The sequence below is a fragment of the Spizellomyces punctatus genome (genome assembly GCF_000182565.1).
Source record: "Spizellomyces punctatus DAOM BR117 chromosome Unknown supercont1.17, whole genome shotgun sequence".
In the NCBI taxonomy this organism is placed as follows: domain Eukaryota; kingdom Fungi; phylum Chytridiomycota; class Chytridiomycetes; order Spizellomycetales; family Spizellomycetaceae; genus Spizellomyces; species Spizellomyces punctatus.
Window position 1 is genome coordinate 139,602 of NW_015971553.1, and position 22,681 is coordinate 162,282.

The window sequence follows — 22,681 nt, forward strand, 5'->3', positions numbered from 1 at the left end:
TAATCATTTATCAGAAATGGACAGAGAGCAAAGGTGAAAATGGAGCACAAAGGCAAAAAGCAAAAAATCCCGTCATGCAAGCGGACAAGGCAAACATTGGGCAAACTTTGTCATCCGCATGGTTTTTATCAACACAAAAACAAAAGGCAAGATTGCGAGCAATTTGACACATGAGCGTTTGAAATTCGGCCGCCGTCGACGTCATTTGCCGAGACTTTGCGGCTCTGCTCAAGTGTCAAAGACAAGTAGAAGGAACAACTCGCGAAGCCTCTGCAGGAACACAGCCAGACGAGTTTTGCACGTGTAAAAAGCGTCCATCACGGCGGCGTGGAACAGGGCGACCCGCCAACTGGGTGCTGAGTTGCGACAAATGTTTTCATAAATTTGGCCAAACTACCCCAAACTTATGCCAATCCCTACGCAACCCTAACTCCAGTTATGAGGGGTGTGCAACGGACATTTTCGGACAGCTCCGATAAAATTATAACCGGCTTAAAGTGGTTTGTTTTCGGTGATCACCATCACATCAATTAATCGATCGTTGACGATTCAACCTTGTTCAATAAACTGTCACGCTTGTTGATGGTTTTCAAAGCAACTTCTCTTGCCCGATACAGTGCCGTCTAGAGGATGTGCCTTCCAGCAATGCAATATAGCTTTGGAATCGAGTGTATGATGTATGATCCCAGGGCTATTGATAAAGCGCGGGAGCAGATGGAGACAGTATGCGTTAGACGAACTTGCAAGTCAAGGACAGAATGGAAAGAAGTTATTTTGTTTGGGTGTTGAGCGCTGGTTTGCTCGCCGATCCAGCCGATCAACACGGCACGTGATTGCGGCATTCTCCTAAGTGTCGATCACACATTGCCTGCGCATGGTGTGTGTGGGGAAGCAACTTGTGCATTGCATTTCTTCCCCGCGCGCGGCCCATTTCTTTTATTTAGGCCGTCAGCGTATCCTCCCCCAGTCCAAAAGGTATCCAAATAATCAGAAAATGTCGGATCTCTTCCAATTCTACGCACGGAATAGAGGGGTTGTTGTGCCGGATTTGCTAGCCGCTAGTGTTCTACACAATCCGTCCAGTCAAGAAAGTCCATACTCCCTTCTCGCTCTTCTCGGTTCAAAGTTTGATTTACGTCGATCAAAGGGGCTGACTTCGTACCTTGTACGCCATCCTGATGTCCTTGAAATCTTGTTCTCCACCCTATGTGGAATGGCTCCCGATGTGGTTGAGATCGAGCGCCACGTCATGTCCCTTCCCGCTGGGTCACTAGGAACTGATACGAAGCGGATGAGTTTTGTCAGTTTCTTGGAAAAATGCGAGACGTTGAGCAAAAGTGACGCGTCGGTTGAATCTTTATATAAAAGACTGCTGGATCTGCTGGAGCACGCTGATGTCTGCTTCGTATGCATGGATCGCAGTGTCGATATTGTCTTTGAATGCGGTCATGTTCTCTGCGAGGAATGCTCATTACAGATATTCGAACGATGCCCCTTTTGTCGGAGAAACATCAAGGATCCTGCGCATCGGATGCATCTATCCGACGTTCGAAATGCCAGTGCTATGGAGATAGAGGCGCCTGTCAAGTCAGCACCACAGCGTGCGCGTCAATCTTTAGAATTGCGAAAGGATAAATCTGCATATTTGGTAGAGCGTATTGAGGCTCTTCAGTGCAACACAACTACGCTGGATGAAGCTGAAAAGACAGAATGGAATCTGTTGGTTGATCGGGCACCGGATACTGTTAAGACTGCAACACAGTCAAATCCTTTCCGATCACAGGAGACCAAAGCCTGGGTTTGCGCAAAATTGATCCTAAAGCTTGCACCGCTTCATAAGGGCAAGCCATGGACGGAAGCAGAAAGGCAAACAGCGTTCGAGTAAGTGACTTATACGTGTCGTTCAACGTATGGCCTTGACTTTGACCGTCTTTTTCAATAGAATTGTTCGAAATGTCACTACACCATCGCAACTCCACCGATTTCTCGCCGTCATTGCTGGCAATGATCCTACTACCGATGCCCAGATTAGCCGCTCAATGCCCCGTAAACTCCGAACATTAGTGACGCATATTGTGAATAATATCAAATCCGGCGCTGATTCCGTAGACTTTCATCGGAGAGACGACAAGGGCTTTTGGAAAATGCTTTTTGCAAAAGTGCATATCACGGAGAAGAGAAAGCGCAAAAGGTTTGCGAAGGCTCAGGCTACCGGTATGTATTTATGTGACTTCAACCCTAAATGAGCGACAGTTTTAAAGCTTTCCCCCAGCCACCGTGCTCAGGACAAATAAGCTCTCCGACGACCAACGTGCTGAGGCGATCAAGTTTAAAGTTTTGGATACGAATGGACAACGTCCGAAAACATCAATCCATGATCTGAATGTTGCCATACGTGATCGCGACGTGTCAGCTATAGTGGCTAGCTTGTCCAAAGATAGTGGCCTGTGTTTCCGATATCTTCGCTTACTGGCTACACGTTTGCGAGATAGCATCGAGGATGTAGAGAAATGGAGAGCTTTCGTGGAAAAGATGGCGCCACAGTGGAGTGTTCGACAGTTGATTGAACTCAAGCATATATTCGTAAAGTGCTTGGAACAGTCAGAGGACGATAACAATGTAGAGATAGGAGCTGCCTCGAATCCTGTTGGTGAATCGGCGGAGCAGACCACGAAATGTAGGCGAGTCATACTTACCCGGAAGGGATCGCTGTATCAGGAGCCACCAATCAGTGATTCTGACGAGGCTTTCCCCCTCTATCCACGAAAGGACATAACGCATGTTGCTCTCCAGTGTCTGGAAGCACAAATTGAGAGTAAACTCACCTTGTCCGACAGATTCCATGGCGTGCTTTTGGAGGATACCCCAACATCACGGTTAGGCTACAGAGACCGCCTACTGCCACGTGGCAACCCACCCAACGTTCCTCAATGGGCACTGAAGCAGATTTTCAATCGGGGCGACTTCATACCCCTTCCTTTGAACTCTGAAATTCTGGCGTATATCTATTGGAAGCAGAAAATAGACCGAGTCGACCTAGATCTATCCGTATTCGGAGTTGACGAACAATGCGTGGCTGTCGCAGGTGATACGAAATGCGATTATACCTCCCTAGACGCTTTCGGCGGTGCAATGCAGCATAGTGGAGACCTGATGTCAGCACCTAACGGGGCTTCAGAATATGTTCGCTTTCGCATTCGAGATGTCCTTCAAGCGAGTCCTCAGACGAGGTACCTTGTCGTCTCAGTGTTTTCTTACAATAAGGTGGCGTTTGATAATTTGGACTGTGCAATTGTCGGTGCTGGCGTTCTACCTGCTGGAGCAGCGGAACACGAGGGGGACGTGGAGAGCAACGCAAACCTCCATCTAGCCGAATCCGGCCCAGCGTCATCGACTACCCTCGGAGTCGCTGGTCTTCGTGGCTCATCGATGATGAACTTGGCTGGCATTATTGATTGCAACCCCGAGAATCCCGGGATGTGGTTGACTGGCATCAATGTTGGTGGCGCATCAAACTCGTTTCTTTCTGTTGACAGCAATGGGGTGACGGTTTGTAGGGACGTGGCGGGATTCTTGAAATGGAGAGCCACGAATGCCCCACCAAGTGTGGAGTGGGTATTGGCACATGCCGGGGCAGCGATTGGAACTGTTGCTGTAAAAAAGTCCAGGGGAAAGCAAGAGTTGGAGAACATGCTGCATGATATGAGTATAGATGAGACAACTCTGGGCGATCAACAAACGGGACAGAATGATGCGGAGGACTATTTTGAAATCTATCACCGACAGCCAACGGAAACTAAGGAGACGTTTATGACTCGCGTACTAACTCCTGGGATGGAACCTGATCTGTGCGTCAATGACTTGAAAGAAGTGGACGTTACAGGGAACGATGGGGGTGTGAAGCGCAAATGGCTGGATGATTGGAAGGTTGTATATGCCTAACCCGGACTCAAGATTGTATATCCATTTTAATATGTGTAATTATCTCATGTGGTCGAATACATCAACTGTAGCTACCAACTGGATTTTATCCAATCGTCTGAGCATTGGTTGAAAGTTGAGGTTACCCAGTGTAAAATCAGGGATGAGCATTATTCCCGAAATACATCACGGTTGCCTATTAACACTCTGGTACAACTACACATACCATCTAACTACAGTGATTCAAAAGTACATATATAAGAAACGAGGCTCCGAGAAACAATCAAACTAGAGCACAAGAGCTACGACACCAGCCAAGCCAGCCGCAGCAGCACCAGTAACAACATTCATCAAGTTCTGGCCAACCGCACTGTTCTTCTGGGCTGACGTTGCAGGAGGAGTAGCTGTAGCAGACGGCGCTGAGCCGACCGGTGTGGGCGTCGCGGAGGGAAGAACAGAGGTAGTGGCAGTCAAGTCCCAAGGTGCAGGTCGAGGAAGGGCGGCAGGGTTCAGACCTGCGGCTCCGCAAAGAGCAGTTTGCTGCGGTAAAGCTCCTCCATCCCGTTCAGCAGTGACGTTAGGGCTGCTCGCGCACAGGTTGTAACAGTTGCTGAAGAACACAAGAAAAAAAATAGCGTGTTAGCGTCGGGTAAAGAATCAGAACACACTGCAAACACAGCAGGCAAAGAACATACACATTGTTGACTGCGGCATAACACAAACAGTACGAGTATAATGTCGCATTTGCCCTAGGACCCGTCTGAAGAGGGCCGCAAGTGGCCTGCCTAAACTGGTCAATGCTTGTCTTGCAAGCGGTGAAACCATTCATGTCACATGGTGCTTGCGCGAGGACCGAGGCGAAGAGAGTCAAAATGATAGTCAAGGACTTCATGGCTGTTCAAGTGTTAGATGAGTGTGTAGCGATGAGATGCAAGGCAAGTCAAAGCAGCCAGTGCTTTTTGTACTGCGAACAAATGGAATTCCCAGCCCGATTTTTGCTTCTTTGGGACAAAATGAAATTCACGTCACGTTAACGACGTGAGGCTTCTTTCCTTTTTCGCTTCGTTTCCATCTGTTCCGCATTGCAAAAAAAAGGTTTTGGAAAAGCAAGCAGAGCGCTGCTGCGCAAAAGCGAAATGTGATGACGGAGAACAAACTTCCTGTTATGAAGGGGGGTGATCCCCTAAGGCGAGTTTGGGGCGCGCGTTTCCAGCAGTTGCTGTGCGGTTGGTAGGACTGAACGCCATCAACACCCATGAGGTTGTTTACCCTTTTGCTATTTGCTTGCAAAGGCAAGGTTGTTTGGGCATTTGGTTATGACTTGTAGTAGAATCACGCATTGGACCGCATACGCCAGAGCACACGCGTACACAACAATACTTGAAACTGTGTGCATTAGTGTTCAAAAATGGTTATCCCAGCCGGAGTGCGAGCTGCGTGCTTACTGGGTGGTAAGGCATTGCTTCATGTGTGGACCGAACGGATTAGAACGCATTCGCAGTGCCTGAAAGAACTTTGTCGGACTTTTGTCCACCGTCCTAATGCCATTTCGCAAAGCCTCCCAATTACACAATCCAATATCTTGCATCGGCTGCAAGATATATTTATATGGATCGATCATTAAAGCCGGAAGGGAATTCTTGGATGTCACGATGCATATCCCTGGAATCCATTCTTTTGTCCAATGCAATGCAGTACCAGAGAGACCGCTGGATGATGGCTTAGCTCCGAGATGCACGTGCGAACCTTAAATATGCTATAGCCTGCAACTTTTCCTGAACCTTGTCCTTGGTCTTTCCCAGCCCATTGAAAGGGAAACAAAGGGACAGAGACAGCGCAGAAAGCTGGCAACTGAAAAGCAGGTTGGGGTGGAGAACCGAGATCTTGCGTAGCAATGGCACGAACACGGAGAGCATTGCCCATCCAATACGTCTTGACACTTGCGCTAACATGTCTGACTGCTCCGCTCCTTTTTGCAAATGTTGCTCGTTTTGTTGCGCCAATCTACGGTCACTTCCTCGCAAGCCAGTACCACTTTCACGCTGCAACTGCGTCAGTTTTGATCGGTGGGGTGTTGGGTTACTTTAGAGTTCCAAAGAATGCACGGTTGCCTTTGTCGATAGGCATAGCGTCCCTATTGGGACTAATGATTGGCTACATGCGCTTCTCCTTCGACTATAGTGGCACACTAGGTCCTACATTCGGCCCTCTTGTGAGCATGGCAATAGTCTATCCAGTCCTGGGCCTCCAAGCCGCAGCATTAGTATCGAGACTCCCGCAAAAGAAGATGGACAGTGCTCTCCTCGTTTGCGGAGTGTTAGTTGGCAGTTTTTTGAATGCGAAGAAAGTAGACACATTAGCTCGGAAGTTGGTGGATGTGAAGACGTGCGGCATCATCGACCTGGCAATTTATGGATGGATTACATTAGCGTTCTTGGATGCACTGGACATGTGGCCCCGCACGGTAGACGTACCATCACCTGCGTTGCAGGAAGAGAAATCCAACGCAGATAGTAAAGGAGAAAAAAAGGGGAAAAAGAGAACATCTGGCAAACAAGAAGAAAAAAAGGAGACTGGTGTGCAATCGACCGCACCTCTTCCAGCATCCGACGGTCGTAGTGTGATGAGCAAGAGCTTTAACCTTATATTGGCTATCGCACTACCGCTGCTCCTACGGAGCTCTTTCGATGGAGGACTTCAGTGCAACTTGCCCTCTGTCAAGGTGAGAAGGTGAGTGATTGGATTTAGACATCCAAACCTCACATCGTCTTGTATTTATTGGGAGATCGTAATGGAATCTAAGTCACCCTCTTTAGCCTGAGCAACACGGCAAGTACTCAATTCTAGCGCGTGACGAGTCTGTCACTGGCTACCTGTCGGTCATTGAGGATCCCAATCTCCACGATGGTACACGCTTTTTGCGCTGTGATCATTCTCTCATCGGCGGTGCTTACCTGCAGCATGAGATGGATTCTGTCTTTGGATCGTTCTACTATCTTGACTTTGTTCGCTTTGTCGACCGCAAAAAGGACGACACTGAGAGGGCTTTGCAGATGTAAGCACCTCGTCGTGGTATCTTTCCTTTCTACAAGCTTGATACTGACGGCAATATAGCGGATTGGGCATAGGTGTGACAACGCGGTCGCTGACCCTTCACACACCAATCCAGGTAGACTTGGTGGAACTCGACCCGATTGTGTATACCTATGCACGCAAGTATTTTGATCTACCGGAACCTCATTCTGTTCACTTTGGGGACGGCCGGGCTTTCCTCGATGAATCTCCCGACGGTGTATACGATTATGTTTTACATGATGTGTTCACGGGAGGCTTGGTTCCGTCAACGTTATTTTCGGTTGAAGCGCTTCAGAATGTCCGCAGGGTGTTGAAGCCCAACGGAGTTTTGGCTTTGGTATGGCTTATCTCTTACTCTGTCTTGACAAGCCGAACGGCTTTTTCTTAAATTGATATCTGATGTTAGAACTACGTTGGAACACTGGATTCTCTCGCCACTAAGGCCGTCATCAAGACTTTACATACAGTATGTCACGTCTTTCATGTCATTCCGTGGCTGCTACTTATCAATTATAACAGGTGTTTCCGAACCTCGAATGCTATACAGAAGACCCTAAAGAAGCAGCCGGTCCGGATGCCATATATAACATTGTTTTCTTTGCGTCGAGCAAGCGGATTGTATTTCTCCCCCCGAGCCAGGATGACATGGCGAGAGGAGGCTTGTATGCAGAGTTTCTCAAGACATTTGATGATCATCGGGTTGATCTGGATTTCAGAACCGTGGCTGGGGAGCTGATGACGGATAAGAAAAACATGTTGCCCAAATTACAAATTGAGAGCGCTAAGAAGCATTGGAAAGTGATGAGGACGCTGTTCGGGATCGAGTTTTGGGGAGTCTAAAGACTTTGTATGCCGTTGTGCAAGGAGTGCCTTATTCCTAGGGCCAAAGTCTCTAATATATTTGATGTTCACTGCTTTGGCTGTGTATATCGCACATTAAACTGATATTGCCTTTTACCTAACGCCTGCATTGACTTGGTGCTATCTGTTGTCTTAATAACCTCACTTACAGCCGAATGGAATGTCACTAAATGCGCGACTGTTTGGATTGTGTCATGATGTGTCATCAGTCGGCAAGCCACGAGATAATGTTCTCCTTGGTACATGGTCATCCTCATGTTCCTCGCACCCGTCGCTTTATGCTTCCAGCTATCAGAATTCTTGTAAAGCCAATATGGATCCTGGTGTTCAGTCTGCCATCACTGAAGGCTACAATGCTCTTGGCAAGGTTCCCATATCAGCTCTGCTGAGGCACCGAAGGTACAGAAAGGGGTCGTCGGGTTTGATTTCTGTCCCAGACGACACAACGTTAGGCGAAGTGATGTCGCTGTTGCGGACTGAGGGAATCCTCGCAGTTCCCGTTTATAAAGAAGTTGAAGGGGATACCTTTGGCAAAGAATATACTGGTGGGTATTCGTAGAAAACGCCGGTATCGACTTTAATTTACAATGCTTTTCGGTAGGCATCGTCAGCATCTATGATGTTCTGGCGTTCACGGTCTTTCAAAAAATATTTGATCAAATGGAGTATGTTGTTCCGTTTACCCACGCTGTGAACCCCCTGGTATGTCTGGAGTCTAAACCCTCTCTGGATTTACCAGCCCGGGGAGTAGCGAGTTTGTTGGAGATGACGAAGACAAACTGAAAGACTTTATCGACTCCATAGTGGAGGGGCAGCAAGTTTACTTTAACACTCCGGTGAGGTCGGGTTCATATTGACATTTTTAGTCATGGAGCCTCATGCCATGCAATTCGTGTGTAGGTTAGGGATCTTGTAGGCATGAGTCGCGAAAGCCAAGAATCCTGGACGTTGAACTCGTCCAGTCCTATATCAAGCCTTTTGCAAATGCTCACCACCGCAGCCTATCATCGCGTATTGGTAATTGACGAGGACGCTTTGGCTGCCTCTGCCATGGGCGACGACGATGGACCTGGTCCGACTGCTCCACCAACTGGATCATCTATCACAATGGTGACTCAGGTAGGTGTGATTAGTAGCAGCGGTTAAGGCATTTCTCTAGCTGATTGTTTTATACCAAGACGGACTTGTTATATTTCCTCATGGAACATACAGATATCGCCCCAAAATTGATGGCTACTATTCTCAATTTGCCTGCTCAAACTGTTGACGAACTTGCTGCACGACGTGCCACAGAAGGAGATGCAAACCAAGTGTCAGGAAACCGTAAACATACCAGTAGGGTAGTGACAGTGCCAGATTCGGTTACCGCGCTTGAAGCATTCCGGTAGGTCTGTCTATGAGATTCTTACATAGCAGCAGTGAAGTTACAGTTGGGTCCATATTTTCAAGTGTCATGTACACACACGGAGTAACCGCCGTTCCAGTCATTGATAAAGACGGCGGATTAGCTGCCAACTTGAGTGCATCGGACCTTCGTGGGATCAGTACAACAAATCTAGAGTGTCTCCTTGATAACGTCTATACCTTCCTTGAGGTAGACACTAGAAGACGAGCGGATCAAGTGAAAGCAGACCAACTCAAGTTTGTTGAACCTGAAGCATCATTGCAACAGGTCGTCAATTTGGTAAGATGATGATCAAGCGGATAACACTTTTGCAACCTTTGCAATTGTCATCTTACTGATCAATCATTTATAGATGCTTGGGTCCCATGTACATCGTGTGTGGATTGCAGGAGAGGGGGATAAGCCTATTGGTGTCGTAACTCTCTCCGATGTCCTGAGTACACTTGTACCGGATGGGATGATGGCCGTGGAGCAGTAAAAGGTCGTCTGTTTGGTGTACCCACGGTGTGGCCGTGGCAGTGCATTTTGGTTCTTGTATATTCTTTGGTTTCAATTCATTGAGGCATAATCACATCTTCCCTGATACTAATTTTGGTGGACTATTCTGAGTACCTCCGTTGTTTTGTTCCATTTGGAAACAATACCAAGATTTGTATCCCATCATCAGGGTTGTGGATTGTCTGCGGAAAATTGTCTCAAATGGGAAATTTATATCTTTATTTACCGAACAATCACCTCTCCGAACAACATTAAGGGATAATAGACAGGTCTAGCTTTAAGACTGATACAACACGCTCCCTTGGGGATCCGGGCGCCACGGTCATCATCATGACAGCGATCTGACTTTGGAAGCAAAACAAAATCGCTTTTGGAGTCAATTACCCAGAAATTTCCTTTGATATGAGGCGCACTGAACTTTGGCAGATCCTTACACATCCTTACTGGGTAGCTGAGCCGGTACGGATACGGCCTAGTAGAATCCCATAGTTTAGATGACAAAGAATAATCTCATCTTAAGAACAATGGCTTCCGGTAAAGCAAAAACCATGTATCGTCTCACAGTGCTCAATCGGACACTCTTGCGCTACTTTCTTTAAAGCGGAGAATAGCTCTGTTTTCTCGAGTTTATTTTCACATACTCGTGCTTCTTTCGTGTTTCGTTATTCTAAATAAGATGGTGCCCGTTGACCAAGACCTGGTATGGCGCTCTTCCGGGATTTTCGGAGCTTATTCAGAGCCGGACATCTAATGTATTTTTCCTGATACCAGTGGCTAAACTCGGAATGGTGTGATTGGAGGTGTAGGTAGAGTCTCTTTCCCGGTTATATCGAGTTGAATTTTAACCCGGCAACGGATACAGGGCGCATCACTGGCTGTGAACACGCAGAAGTTTGGAAGGGGTTTTATATCGGTATGTCAACTTCTCACAACCTTGTCAATATTATAATCCTCTGACAAGACTTTGTCCTTTTTAGCCCATACAATCGCATGCTTCATCCTAGTTAGTGAGTGTTGCCCTTGCAGGCGGTGACCTCAAAGTTAGGAAACCCATTAATGTCATTTCCGTAGTTCTCGGCTCGTGGGTCATCTACAGAAGGGTGTACAGAGACCTCTGGCAAAAGAAGTTAAGGCTGTTTGAATTTAGCAATGGAATTGTGAAGCCCCGCGGTACCGAGGTCTTCTTGATTGCCTCGTGTGTGCATCTTTTTGGTATGCAGCTGATTACTGCGTCTTTCTGTACTCCTGCACGGTTATTCACAGCAGTATCTCAACAGGAAGAGGACTTTATACCGCAATCGTGCTCGGGGACGGATTCAAGAGTCAGGCCGCGGCTGAATTCATGGTATGCGCATCACATGTGTTCAGCCTGGGAGATGGTTTAATTTACCTGCTATTGCAGCATGAATGGCCCTGGGAGACTTTGTACTTTGCTTGCGTCTCCTTCACAATTGGAATGTAAGTAGCTGCCGATCCATCATCATAAAAGAATTTCTTCAAACCTCTTACTTTCTTCACAGTATTCATGCTACGCCAAAGACCTATATGAACGGCAAAGGAACTTTGGATGAACTTAGTACTCTCACAAAAGTTCGACTCCCCAGTCAACGCACGCTCAACTTTCTTTTCTACTTCTTCAATGCTCTGCCCCCTTTGACACTTCCATGGTTCTCCATCATAGACGGATATGGCCGTGATACTGAAAACTACGTCTTGGCTAATGCATTCAATACCGCACATTATGTTTGTTGGTCAGCCTATTGCTGGTCGTTGGCAGCCGTTGTGCTGTATTTTGGCCTTAAGATGGTCATGATCTTGAAAGCCAATGCGGTGACGGGAGTGAAATCTTCGGAAAACGGGGTGTCACAGACTACTCTTCTGAAAAGGGCTATGATTATTGTGAGTTTCTTGTTTGCTTTTGAAGGTAATGTTGCGCACGCGTTCTGTGAAACTGATTCCTGTTCTGCTTCAATATGCAGCTGATTGTTACCCTACTCGGAATAACTGTTATTCTGATAAGCTTCGCTATCGTTCTCATCGTTTACGCCATTTGGAGGAGATTGGTTCAAGGCATCTTTCCTCTCTCCGTCATTGTTGGATTTATTTGGATCTTTGTCACACCTTTTATGATAGCACCCATATATGTCGCCGTAGGCCTGGGGTGAGTTGGATATTATTCGCTATTTATTATCTGGATGGCTCACATGTCGTGTTTTGCAGAATCATTCATAGAAAGCCCGCTCCCGCAAGCAGCAGCAACAAATCCGGTAGTAAGGGCTCACAGTCTCAAAGTGAAAACTCGACTACAAGGAAATCAAAGCAGTCCCTGGCGAAGAGTGGTAATGCCCTTAATGCTTAGGCAGATATGATGTGACGAGCAACTAGTTGTTTGTTGAGATGAATCATTGGAGATATGTTATCTCCGTCGTCTATTCAATGTAGTCATCAGAGATAGCCATTCTTTACCAACTAGTTGACTGATGGGATGAATGCATTTTTCTCATTGGAGATATGTCTCCGTCATTGATTCAATATAGTCGTCAGTAATAGTCATCTTTAACACCGGATTAACCAGGAGGGAGTCCGAAGACACTTCTCAGGGCCCGAGACGCATATCTGCTTTCAACTTTATTTCATTACGCTTAAGCTAATTCCTTAAACCCGTGGGAATTGGTGATGTGTGAAGGGCAACCCGACTTTATGGATCTTACAGAATTATTGAAAAAAATTCCTTCATCTAACCCCATCACAAACCATATCCTCTGCATCAGGAAGGGAGCAAATACTGTGACCTTTTCAAACAGTCGGCAGTGTTGGCAACCGGCGAAAGCATGCAGAAGAATCCGATTTATGCATGAGCGGTGTGACTCACAGGATGATGCACTCACGTGATCTGAAGCTAGTCACTTCGCGTAAAAAAAGGCTGGGTGCAAAAGCCTGCTTTGGCGAGTAAGTGGTTGAGATAGTAGCAGACTCATCAGCTTTTAGGCCTTTACAATAGAACACTTGTCGCAGCAAAACCAAAAAGCACGATCTTGCACATGGACGATCCCGGCTTGGCAGCTAACAAAGAGCAAGTGTGGCAGAATGTCTCAAATGCCGTCTCCCGTGACTGGGGTCTCTACGAAACTGTCTCTGTGAACCTTGATAAAAACTTGTTGGAGTATATAGTGAACGAGCGGTGGCCTACAATTCAGGGAGCTGAGCATAGTGCTTTGCGTGCAGGCCTGGTGCTGGCGGTTCTCATACCATCGCGGAAAAAGTTGATGTTGGATGCCAAACCTGCTGCTGAGAAGGTGAGTGGATGATTTACCTGGGCTATTGTGCGCAGGTCCTAGCGTTGTGGGTTCGGCGATCAGAACTCAGACTGTCGACTGGTCTGTCAGTCGACCCCACGTCTCCCGCTGTCTCCGTTGCCTGCCGCCATCCCAGCTGGTTACCGCCGCAAGCTTTTTCAAGGGGCATGGGGGTGTTGTGGAAGGTTGACACATAGGGACTGTGTTCATCGGACTATAGACATCTATATACATGTAGAACGTAAGGCGGGTTTTTTATGTGGGGGAAGGATGTTCACACGCATGTTGAGGAGAGAGAACCGATTCAGTGGACCAAAAGTCCCAGCTTCAAAAGCATTAGAGACAAACTGCCAAAGTGATGGACAGGTGCTTGCTTGCTCAGTTGATGATTGGTGTCAATATCGTATCTTTTAAGAACACTATTGCCCACTCTCAACATCATGGCGGCGCTGTTCGCAATTCTGGCCATGTCTGCAAATGCTTTCCCCACCCCACCTAGTTCTTGCATAAATGTCTCCTGCATTTGCCACAGCGTCCGCTATGTAGCCTGTATCTGTATGTCTGTATGTCCTATATGGTGCGAGTATCTGACCTCGGCATTTCGCCATTCCGCCATTCCATTTTCACATGCAGTTGGTCGCCTTAGCCCAACAAGACGAGGACGAATATGTCCGCGCCCTGGGAACGCTGGGCGGAAATCGAGTCAACGGAGGAAAGTTTGACGTTGAAATTGACAGGATGGGGCCTACATTCGTCGATGCACACAAGAAGCTGAAAGAGTCATGTAAGTGTAGCGACCCATCGATTTAGCGTTGTCAGCAGATGGAACTAATATTTATGTCCTCTTGCCATTGATATCAAGTGAGCTCCCTCGACTTCAAGTTTTATCCCCGTGAATTCTCGTATCTGAATGACCGAGTCATTCAGTCCATCAAAAGAAGCGGTTCGGACCACGTCGAGAAACCTGGCCTTAACATTAAGGCCGGGCACGGTGTGCCTTCCTTGTTGGAACGCCTGAAGAGCTATGGATTCAAAAGAGAACCAGGTATCACAATGTGGTTCTATCTCGCAGAGTTCCGCGGACGTTCAAAGCAATGCGATATCTCACACATCGTTGAATCTGTATAGTGCCCTCACCAGTGAGCCCCGCAACCCCAATGGAGATTCCGAAAGTCTCTTCACCCACTACCATCTCTCCAACCACTGCAACACCGAGTACACCAGCATGGATGCTTAGAAAAGGCGCTGGTGGTTTGAAAAACTCTGCATATGGCACAAGACGTGAGTATACCATATGGTCATGCGCTGCCAACGGCCTTTCTGAAATCTCTTATAGGCACAAGTGCCGGAACCAGCGGTCTCCGCAAAGGCTTCGAACGTGAACGCAAAGTTGCCATCCTTGGTTTGGACGAAATGCGAAGGGTAGAAGACGCAAGAAAAGCGGAGAAGGACGGTGAGAAAATCTGTTCTCGATGATGTCCGACCTGGTGGATTTATCTCCCATTGTCGTCTACAGAAAAGAAGGCAGAAAAGGAACGCAAACAACAGGAAAAACAACGGGAAAAACTGGAACGTGAGCGACGAAAAGAGGAAGAGATCCAGAAAAAGATCGAAGAGGAGGAAGAAAAGTTGGCTGAAGAGAGGAAATTAGCTGTCGAAGAGGAGCAGCGGGCATTGGAAGATAAGGAATCAGCAGTCGAAGAAGCAAAGCAGGCTGCTTTGAATGGGCAGTCGGACACAAATCCCATTGACGACATGAATACTATGAATGCCCACGAGTCAGTCGAGGAGCGGCATACAGGGCGTACGTAGCTAGTTTCATTGTAGTGGATATATGGTCACATTTAACATACTCTCGCTCTCGTGCAGGCTTGAAGAGACGCCTCAGTCTAAGTGATTCTGAAGGTAACATACCATCTGCTGAACGTTTTTTCTGCCTTGGTCTACCTGATACTAACATCAGCACACAGATCCCGACAAGCGACACAAAACGACAGCTAGACGGACCACACTGACACCTCCTCCAATTTTATTCGATCCATACCTTACTTCCTCTCGAGTCCAGTCTCCTGAAACTGTTTTAGGTCCAGTGAAATCAGAATCCCCGGATCGTGCTGATACTGAAGAGTCAGCGCAGACGCCAGAGCGACAATCTGCGGAACAGACGGCGGCAGTCATATTAGGTGATGCTGATGTGAGCGTGGAACACCGGGAGAAGCTGGTGGCCTTCTTACTGGGACAGTACGGTAAGCGCGATATTCCTCTCTTCGTATGTTGCATTGAGATGGCCTGAATCATCCACCAACAGAACCCCATGCTGAGATATATCGCATTTCACTGGGTGTGGCAAATATACCGGGCAAAAGCGGTCGTCTGGTACCAAAGGAGGTCATAATCGAATTGGATTATGCTGCCGCGAAATGGTCAAAACGGGCAAAACCGATCAAGTCAGCAAAGTAGTGAATTGTGGCCGTTGTGATTGCAAAAGTGCGTTTATCAACGTATGATACCCCATTCTGTGTAGCTATAGCTTTGGTCGCAATTTTGACAATAGCCATTGATGTGAAGCATAAACAGCAGCGCTCACTGTGACTTTGTAGACGTGATTCATGGCTTGAATTTAAGAGTATATCCTACTCGGGACACTCCATATGTATGATCGTTGCAGCATTTTAGCATATACAGTTTCATGGCAGTCAGAAAAAATGTTATCTTTGTGCACATCTGACCAATACTGCTCATGTCAATGTGTCAATCTCAGAGCGAATTTCCTGCATCACATCAATACAATCCAGCTCAAAGAATGTTCCTCTGCGCTTTAGCTCCTCCACCAACCCCGTCAGGAGCTCAAATCCTTCCGCAGTTGACTTGTCCCCAAGCGCGCTCAAACACCCCAAGAGCGGCTCACTAAGAAAGATGACACATTTGCTTCGTGCTCTGCTGAGGGCCACATTGAGGAGGTTGCGGGAGAAGAGAAATGTGGTTTCCGATGATGGATGTGAAGACGCGTAGAGGATTAGAGTGACATCTGATTCCATCCCTTGCGATTTGTGTATTGTAAATATTTGAGGTGTGGGCGTTTCTGGAAGGAGTTGTTGCAACGGCAGTCGCTTTTTGTGGTGTGTTATTAGGTGAAGGATGGACATTGGTCGGGAATGAGGAAGTCGACGAAGAAGGTTGGTTACATTCGCTGCTAATGCAGCTTCAGCCGATTCAATTAACGAACTCTTCCGAGTCCTGTCTCTGCAGATTGTAAAGTACGTGAGCAGTATACTACTAAATTGGCCAAGGAGATCTTCTCTCACCTCAAGATCACCATAACCATTGGTTTCCGTCTATCCACGATGGTCGCGAAGACTGGTACTAGACTTTTGGCAGTTCGGATGTGTTCTTGGAATTCGGGCCGGGAGATGGGATTTCGTCCAATTATTTGCCCGATATTCTGCCGGGCAATTTCAGATGTGGCTGGTGCATAACTGGAGTACCCGACGAATCTACGAAGAATGCTCGCAGAGACCTGAATTGAAGAATAGCGTAAACATGGTACAGATAGTGAGAGTAGGTGGTTGTTTGTTACCTTATTCAATCTCCAGGTATCAACCAAACTAACCGGTACAACCCCTTCCCCGCCACGTCTAACGATCCAGTTGAACAGGCTTTCACCCAACCAACCTTCGTCTCGTTTCGCCCCGAGTCGTCCTTTTGCCAGCGTACCAATCTGCAAATGATCCCCCACCATTAAAACGGACCCGTTACGAGGGCACCACGGCAAAAGCTGCAATGCTACGCTCGTCTCAAGAATGGGTAAAAGAGATGCCTCTTCAATGCAAAGCATTACATCCGCTTCTGACATGTATGGGAGGACATGTGCAACCTTTTGCAATGCCCAGACGGTGCCTGCAATGACGACGTGGCGTTTGGCTTTCAGCATATTTTGCAAGGGTGTGTGTGAACATTTTCGGCTGCACTGACAGCGTTTTGAAGTTGTTGTGTAGTATATTATTTTGCCTTCAAAAAGACGAGGCGTGGATTCGGAAGTTGTCAGCCGAATGATGCGAGCTCCAATATCGGGACTGTTTGTGTGCTGAAGCATTTTTTGGATGACAGTGTCAATTGCGCTATGAGTTTGAGCGGCAAGTAGAATAATCTGGGATCTGGTCGGGCGATGGACGATAGCTTGATGTATTCTTGAGAGGATGAGAGCACCAAGGAAGAAGCTTTTACCTACGAGATAGAAATCAGGCACAATTTGTGTGGGTGGAAAGTCTAGCTCAGATCTTACCTGTTCCAGGAGGTCCAATGAGAAGCTGCACCGGACGACTCTGGATTGCTTTTATGATAACTTTGTGCTGTCGAGTCAAAGTAATTTTCTTCCCGGCATCCACAGCCAAACAGCCATCCTCATCTATGGGCCACCAACCATTCATTGGAATACCATTCGGTTTTGACGAGGGCAAAACGTCACCATTCACAAGTCGCATGACAACTGGGAGAGTTTGCTCATCATCGCTTCGTCCAATGTTTTGTGTTACAACATCGGCATCCAAAGCCTGAAGATGATTGAGGGCTGGCTTGAGAGTTTGATTGGTATAGCGTCGGAAAAGCAGATACTGAGTGGAGACTGAAAGATTTGTTTGCGCATCAAAATTGAGAATGACATGTTCACTTGTTACATTGTCTTCGAAGTGAATGGTTGCAACGCAAAGATATGATGCATGGCCACGATCTGCTGCCCGCTTTGCCTGATACCGGTTGAATGCATCACACCTAAACATTGAGGAATATGAGAGATCCCGATGTAGAAGCAGTTCGGTTCGAAGTTGCTGATCATCCTCGGGTATCACAAAATACTGGGTAAAGGCTGCTGGCTCGGTGCTGATTTGGTCGTCTATCGCTTCGGACATTATCTGGCATTGCCACGATTTGCCATTGTCTAGTGCTTTAATGGGCAAGACTACCATGGGACTGACAGCAAGCAGCCGCTCTTGTGAAAGCTCCTGCATATCTCGAGTAGCGTCCATGAGCCGCGAATACGCTAGCTGAGATAGCAAAGGTGTGCGAATCTGTAGTGGGGGTACGAAAGTGAAGGGCTTTTCTTGAATGGGTAGGAGGAGAGGCGTTGTAACCTTGTACATGTTCTGAATGACGGCGAAGGTGCTGTTGATATAAGTGAATAGTTCGCTGTCCACTCTTCGTTCCATCTCCTCGATGTTACCATTTTGGCTTATTCGGAGATTATGGATGTCAACGGCCAGCGTTCCTCGCGGGTCCTCGCGGACAAAGGCGGAGACATCAACAATGTCAGCCCCAGTCATAATATGATGCAACTGCGATATCGTAGAAACGGGAAAAGGCAGCGCAAACATTGTGCGAGCCTCTTCCACAGCACACAGAGCACCTGTATGTACTCTTGTTGGATCGGCATGGCCTTCCTTCATGGCGGCCCCTATAGCTTCATCCACCACAATTGTTCTCAGCATGGTCTCCGCTGCTATTTTTACTTGACTATTAGTACCACCTTTGGCAAGTACGTCCACTAACATCACGCCGAAGTTTCCCAGTTCCTCGGCTTCGCCTACCCAAACAGTGAGACTTTTTCCAGCGGTTTCTGCTGCTGACATGATACTGTGCAGTACGTTTATATAGGCTTCAACCGTTGTGGGCGTTCCCACAGGGTAGACTTTCCAAGAACTTAGCGACGTCCCCGCAAAAATTCCATATCCGAGGAGGAGAGGGGTGTGGTCAATGGGGTCTTGGGAAATGCTGATAATCAGGGTTTGGTCTGAGCGGCAAGGAATCCGGAGGGAAGGTCGATTGAGATGAATGAGACGACTGGATTTAACCGACAAAGCCTGTGGAACGTAAGGAACAAGTGTATTCCAAATTGAAGACAAAGAATCCTCACCCGTAATGCAGGTTTGTCAATTACTCGGCTGGCTTTTTCGTTTGGACTTCCCAAATCTTCAATATCTCGAATTCCTAATTCCCCACACAGGTCTTTTACCCGTCTATTCACCCCAGGGACAATCATCAAATCCATCTTCTCTTTTGCTTCGTTATAGCATTCATTCAAGTACTTGCAATCAGCACAATCCGGTGTGAGGTGGAAATCGGCTTCACCTTCAGGTGAAAGAATACTGGGAAGCTCATTGGTAAAAAAAGAGCGGATGCCCAAAGTGATATTTGGAATAGAAAAGGGAATCCGTTCACCGGGTTCCAATGGATAGTTGACTCCACTAGGTTGTCGGTCAGAACCTGGGAGCCATATTTGCCCAACTTGATCGATTACTATCTGGTGATTCTTTGCAAGCTGCAACATCGATTGTAGTATCATGCTATAAAGCGAGACTTGTATTTTCTGCGAAGGAAAAGTGCGAGGTGAATCCGTTGTCGATAATCCAACAAAATTGCTTCCTACCTGGTATGCTTTGATCCCAGTACTGAACTTTGCATCGATTATCTGAAGCACAGTAGTACCATTTTCAGCCCTTGTCAAGTGGAGAAAGTCTGGCTTAATGGTCTTGATACGTGGCTGCAAGCGGGCTCCCGATCTTGCCAAGCCAATCATGGCATTCACCTCGACCGGCACTTGAATGTTCGGCTCGTAAATATAGTGGCCGCTAGGGACACGTTCTATCAGAGCAATAAGTTGCTCTGCTGAGCCGACCTTTTCGCGAGATGAGCACATATAGCCGCTCTTCTCGATCCACTCCGTTATTCGCCGCTCCCAGTCATCTCCGCTGCGCTTTAAGAGTGAAGAAATCGGAGTATCGTTTCCATTCTGGAATGCGACCAATGGCGTTGCAAGGCGATGAAGGAGTCGAGGACAGCGCGTAATAAAGTAGCTCGCAATCTTTGTTGCACTCAAAGAGTGAGTTTCTGGGAGAAGCGGCCCGAATGTACCGGTGACATCATGCAAACTTAGGCTCGTCAAAGGTAGGCTGGAGGGTGTTGGCTGACCAGGTAAATTTGACGGAGTGGGCGAATACGACAATGAGCACCCTGTCATATTTTCTTGCGACAGCGCACCAATAGTGGTTCGTTCGGAATCTTGGGTAGGACAGCTCATGGGAGTGGCGATATGAAGCTTTTGCGAGACGGCGGCACCATCCTCTTCTTCATGATCACTCAATTCCAAATCCTCCGTAACCTCAGCAAAGATACACCTTGGTTGGCTCCAAGACACGCTCCTCGATTCCATAAACTCCTCCATCAATGTACGCCATGTCATTGTGGTCGGTGCACCAAAGAACACGATATGGAGTGTGTACTTGGCTCTAGTCAGCGCTACATACACCCTTCTTCTCTCCTCCTCGCCTGACACCCCAATTTTACCGTTCTTAAGCTTTAAGAGAACAAACACATGGCCACGCTCTAAACCCTTGGCACCATGGATGGTTGAAATGAGGGTTTCTGCGAGAACATTGGTTGTCTCCGCTGTGCAAAAATCTGTGAAACGAGAGCACTCATCGTTACGGTAAGCGAGGATGGCGATGTCCGATGATGGAACGTTTTCCATTGCTACTAGTTTAGAAGCGGTTTTGTATGTGTGCCGGCACGCTTCGTCGAGCTAAAATTCATAATTATAAACAAATGGTTGATAAGTGATCTTTAACTTGAACCACCCATTGTACCGCTTACTGTAGTTTCGTAACAGACTCCAATGTCGCTACAGTTCATCTCTCTGCTGCCAGCAGGGACGCAAGATCTGAAGGCCCCTTTGTTTTCCTTTTGCCGTCGGGACGCCAACGCAATTACCGAAGAATTGAAATCAATGATGCTCTGAATTGTACGATAGTTCGACAAGAGGGTGACTTCATTGAGATGATGACGGTCAAATCGTTTCTTGAATCTCTCCATAACCTCTGGAGCTGCACCACGAAAATGATAAATCGTCTGATCATCGTCTCCGACGACTGTGATTCGGTAAGGCCTGGGCGATTTTTCGATACCTGGGGAGCGGCTTCCGGATATCATATGTTTAATAAACATCTGGCGTCCAATCATACCGATGTTAGTTTCCAGACCATTTGTCGAGTACCAAACAAATTACCTCTTGCCATCTATCAACATCCTGAAATTCATCCACGAGAAGGTAATACTGGTCTCGGAAGTGTTCCGCCAGCTGCGGAGTCGAGCTAAGATGCTTCACCACCCGTATCAATCTCGCTCGATGTGTACATATTCCCTCCCTCCATAGTTCATGTTCAATCTCCGTGATTCTCTCGGCATACGGCCGCAACGCATCACATAGATGAGCAGTGCGATAAAGCGAGCTCAGTGCGTTCTCCAAAGACGTCCTGGACGCCTCGATATCGGGATTTGATTCATAGAGTCGGTCCAATAGCTTTTTAATATATTCCTCGTCTGGAATGACAGTGTTTGGAGGATCTTCGATGAACTGGCGGCAATAAAATGAGGCGAGAGAATCGATGGTGCGAACAAACGGCAAATTAATAGGTCTGTGATACCCCGCCAGTGAACTTATACGAGTCTTCAAGGTTTCCGCTGCATTTTTTGTAAAGGTGATGACAATCAGTCTGTGGGGAGAGATCTGTTGGGACAAGAGGAACAGGATCCTGCCAACTAAAGTAGCGGTTTTCCCTGTGCCTGGACTGCCAAGTTATGAGAAACATCTTCAATTCAAAGATGTCCCTGAATGCGACGTACCCAGCGTTAACCAGTAGTGGGCGTTCCTTATCCGCCAGTACGGCACTCAACTGCTCAGGATTGAAATCATGGGCATCAACTGCATTCCTGAAGCTTTCAGCATGAAACTCCCGTAGTTGAGGATGGTTCTCAAACAGTGCCAATAGAAGGCAGTAAAATGGCGTGGTGGAGCACAGCTCACATACGCGTTGGCTTAACTTTGTCGCTGCCTCATCCAGCATCTGTTTCGTTTCCTCTCGTCCGTAATCATGCAACACATTCTCAACCACTTTCCGACAATCAGAGAATCCTGTCACATTGGATAACTGTCCTCTAGCCAACGGGTCTTGCAAGGGCGGACGTGAGTTTTCTTCGGCACTTCTAAGCCAATGCTGTAGCCCTTGTAAAAGGTGTAGCACAGGAGGCCGATTACCATCAGACGGACCCTGAAATGGTACAGTACTTGTATTTTGGATTGTCCGAGAATCCCGCGCCCACCTGTCCATTGGTTGCTTGCCCTTGGTCCTTCCAATTCCTCCATTGAAATGGCTTACTTGTGGTGAAGGCACCTTGAATGGTAATGTTATTTTATCCGCAGGTTTCGGACGCTCATGCTCGTCAGCAGATGTGGATGAAGTGGTCCCAATCGTAGGTCCAGACACCACTGGTCCTTCCAGGTTCCCCTTTCCGCTCTCATCAGGTCCTAATCCATCAAGGAATTTGTTCGTCCGCTGTAGCTTGTCTGGAGACAGTCGTAAGATCCGCTCAACCAGATTGCTGGCTGCCCGGATGTGTTCTGCAGGGAGGCTCTGGAAGACATCCGCCAGATTTGTTGCAGCGAGGACTTGGGAAGAGGAATCGGCATCATCAGAGCCTTTGACTGTGTATGGCTGTTGCGGATGATTGATATCGCCTGTTCTGTGGCGTTTTCGTAAATCTTGTTCGTCAAGTAAACCCCGTTGCCGTCTCATCCTCT

The 22,681-nt window shown here is 47.4% G+C and overlaps 7 protein-coding genes across 8 annotated transcripts; 5 read left to right on the forward strand and 2 right to left on the reverse strand.

Annotated features, from left to right (window-relative positions):
* The first annotated feature begins 573 nt into the window (after positions 1-573).
* On the forward strand, positions 574-4,024 carry SPPG_07698 (uncharacterized protein). The gene is made up of 3 exons (XM_016755854.1): positions 574-1,881; positions 1,943-2,214; positions 2,273-4,024. Exons 1-3 carry the CDS (start codon positions 875-877, stop codon positions 3,940-3,942), a joined length of 2,949 nt encoding a protein of 982 aa, XP_016604906.1. The 5' UTR covers positions 574-874; the 3' UTR covers positions 3,943-4,024.
* SPPG_07699 (uncharacterized protein) lies at positions 3,961-5,089 on the reverse strand. The gene is made up of 2 exons (XM_016755855.1): positions 4,617-5,089; positions 3,961-4,531 (listed from the first exon to the last, which is right to left on the reverse strand). The coding sequence occupies exons 1-2, from the start codon at positions 4,811-4,813 to the stop codon at positions 4,210-4,212; spliced, it is 519 nt and encodes a 172-aa protein (XP_016604907.1). The 5' UTR covers positions 4,814-5,089; the 3' UTR covers positions 3,961-4,209.
* A 620-nt stretch (positions 5,090-5,709) lies between these two features.
* SPPG_07700 (uncharacterized protein) lies at positions 5,710-7,943 on the forward strand. The gene is made up of 5 exons (XM_016755856.1): positions 5,710-6,643; positions 6,738-6,976; positions 7,036-7,333; positions 7,403-7,462; positions 7,516-7,943. The coding sequence occupies exons 1-5, from the start codon at positions 5,816-5,818 to the stop codon at positions 7,834-7,836; spliced, it is 1,746 nt and encodes a 581-aa protein (XP_016604908.1). The 5' UTR covers positions 5,710-5,815; the 3' UTR covers positions 7,837-7,943.
* A 150-nt stretch (positions 7,944-8,093) lies between these two features.
* SPPG_07701 (uncharacterized protein) lies at positions 8,094-9,870 on the forward strand. Its single transcript, XM_016755857.1, has 7 exons — positions 8,094-8,402; positions 8,459-8,522; positions 8,597-8,693; positions 8,758-8,976; positions 9,036-9,241; positions 9,307-9,541; positions 9,615-9,870. The coding sequence occupies exons 1-7, from the start codon at positions 8,171-8,173 to the stop codon at positions 9,738-9,740; spliced, it is 1,179 nt and encodes a 392-aa protein (XP_016604909.1). The 5' UTR covers positions 8,094-8,170; the 3' UTR covers positions 9,741-9,870.
* A 464-nt stretch (positions 9,871-10,334) lies between these two features.
* On the forward strand, positions 10,335-12,327 carry SPPG_07702 (uncharacterized protein). Its single transcript, XM_016755858.1, has 10 exons — positions 10,335-10,460; positions 10,532-10,562; positions 10,623-10,673; positions 10,738-10,767; positions 10,832-10,972; positions 11,038-11,105; positions 11,163-11,218; positions 11,281-11,659; positions 11,740-11,921; positions 11,981-12,327. The coding sequence occupies exons 1-10, from the start codon at positions 10,437-10,439 to the stop codon at positions 12,117-12,119; spliced, it is 1,101 nt and encodes a 366-aa protein (XP_016604910.1). The 5' UTR covers positions 10,335-10,436; the 3' UTR covers positions 12,120-12,327.
* A 474-nt stretch (positions 12,328-12,801) lies between these two features.
* Positions 12,802-15,759, forward strand: SPPG_07703 (uncharacterized protein; the record flags this gene model as incomplete). The annotated part of the gene is made up of 9 exons (XM_016755859.1): positions 12,802-13,056; positions 13,690-13,840; positions 13,919-14,101; positions 14,185-14,337; positions 14,393-14,509; positions 14,573-14,860; positions 14,926-14,961; positions 15,027-15,302; positions 15,365-15,759. 9 exons carry the CDS (start codon positions 12,802-12,804, stop codon positions 15,514-15,516), a joined length of 1,611 nt encoding a protein of 536 aa, XP_016604911.1. The 3' UTR covers positions 15,517-15,759.
* On the reverse strand, positions 15,535-22,676 carry SPPG_07704 (the record flags this gene model as incomplete). 2 transcript variants are annotated; one of them, XM_016755860.1, is made up of 10 exons in its annotated part: positions 15,535-16,299; positions 16,362-16,573; positions 16,634-17,280; positions 17,339-17,666; positions 17,730-18,908; positions 18,962-19,414; positions 19,475-20,626; positions 20,698-21,048; positions 21,110-21,671; positions 21,727-22,676. In XM_016755860.1, 10 exons carry the CDS (start codon positions 22,674-22,676, stop codon positions 15,795-15,797), a joined length of 6,339 nt encoding a protein of 2,112 aa, XP_016604912.1. In that variant the 3' UTR covers positions 15,535-15,794. The 2 variants fall into 2 exon arrangements, with proteins under 2 accessions (XP_016604912.1, XP_016604913.1); XM_016755861.1 differs by having other exon boundaries at positions 17,339-18,908.
* Between the last annotated feature and the right edge of the window lie 5 nt (positions 22,677-22,681).

What these genes read in the sequence shown, in the direction of transcription:
- SPPG_07701 (XM_016755857.1), top strand. Translation starts at nt 8,171, where the DNA reads ATGGATCCTGGTGTTCAGTCTGCCATCACTGAAGGCTACAATGCTCTT. An exon ending in CTTTGGCAAAGAATATACTG is followed by an intron (nt 8,403 to 8,458) that starts GTGGGTATTCGT and finishes GCTTTTCGGTAG; the next exon opens with GCATCGTCAGCATCTATGAT. An exon ending in ACCGCGCTTGAAGCATTCCG is followed by an intron (nt 9,242 to 9,306) that starts GTAGGTCTGTCT and finishes CATATTTTCAAG; the next exon opens with TGTCATGTACACACACGGAG.
- SPPG_07698 (XM_016755854.1), top strand. Translation starts at nt 875, where the DNA reads ATGGTGTGTGTGGGGAAGCAACTTGTGCATTGCATTTCTTCCCCGCGC. An exon ending in GAAAGGCAAACAGCGTTCGA is followed by an intron (nt 1,882 to 1,942) that starts GTAAGTGACTTA and finishes CTTTTTCAATAG; the next exon opens with AATTGTTCGAAATGTCACTA. An exon ending in TGCGAAGGCTCAGGCTACCG is followed by an intron (nt 2,215 to 2,272) that starts GTATGTATTTAT and finishes GCTTTCCCCCAG; the next exon opens with CCACCGTGCTCAGGACAAAT.
- SPPG_07702 (XM_016755858.1), top strand. Translation starts at nt 10,437, where the DNA reads ATGGTGCCCGTTGACCAAGACCTG. An exon ending in CGCATGCTTCATCCTAGTTA is followed by an intron (nt 10,768 to 10,831) that starts GTGAGTGTTGCC and finishes TCATTTCCGTAG; the next exon opens with TTCTCGGCTCGTGGGTCATC. An exon ending in TGAAAAGGGCTATGATTATT is followed by an intron (nt 11,660 to 11,739) that starts GTGAGTTTCTTG and finishes TTCAATATGCAG; the next exon opens with CTGATTGTTACCCTACTCGG.
- SPPG_07700 (XM_016755856.1), top strand. Translation starts at nt 5,816, where the DNA reads ATGGCACGAACACGGAGAGCATTGCCCATCCAATACGTCTTGACACTT. An exon ending in GCAACTTGCCCTCTGTCAAG is followed by an intron (nt 6,644 to 6,737) that starts GTGAGAAGGTGA and finishes CACCCTCTTTAG; the next exon opens with CCTGAGCAACACGGCAAGTA. An exon ending in ACTGAGAGGGCTTTGCAGAT is followed by an intron (nt 6,977 to 7,035) that starts GTAAGCACCTCG and finishes ACGGCAATATAG; the next exon opens with CGGATTGGGCATAGGTGTGA.
- SPPG_07699 (XM_016755855.1), bottom strand. Translation starts at nt 4,813, where the DNA reads ATGAAGTCCTTGACTATCATTTTGACTCTCTTCGCCTCGGTCCTCGCG. An exon ending in TATGCCGCAGTCAACAATGT is followed by an intron (nt 4,532 to 4,616) that starts GTATGTTCTTTG and finishes TGTGTTCTTCAG; the next exon opens with CAACTGTTACAACCTGTGCG.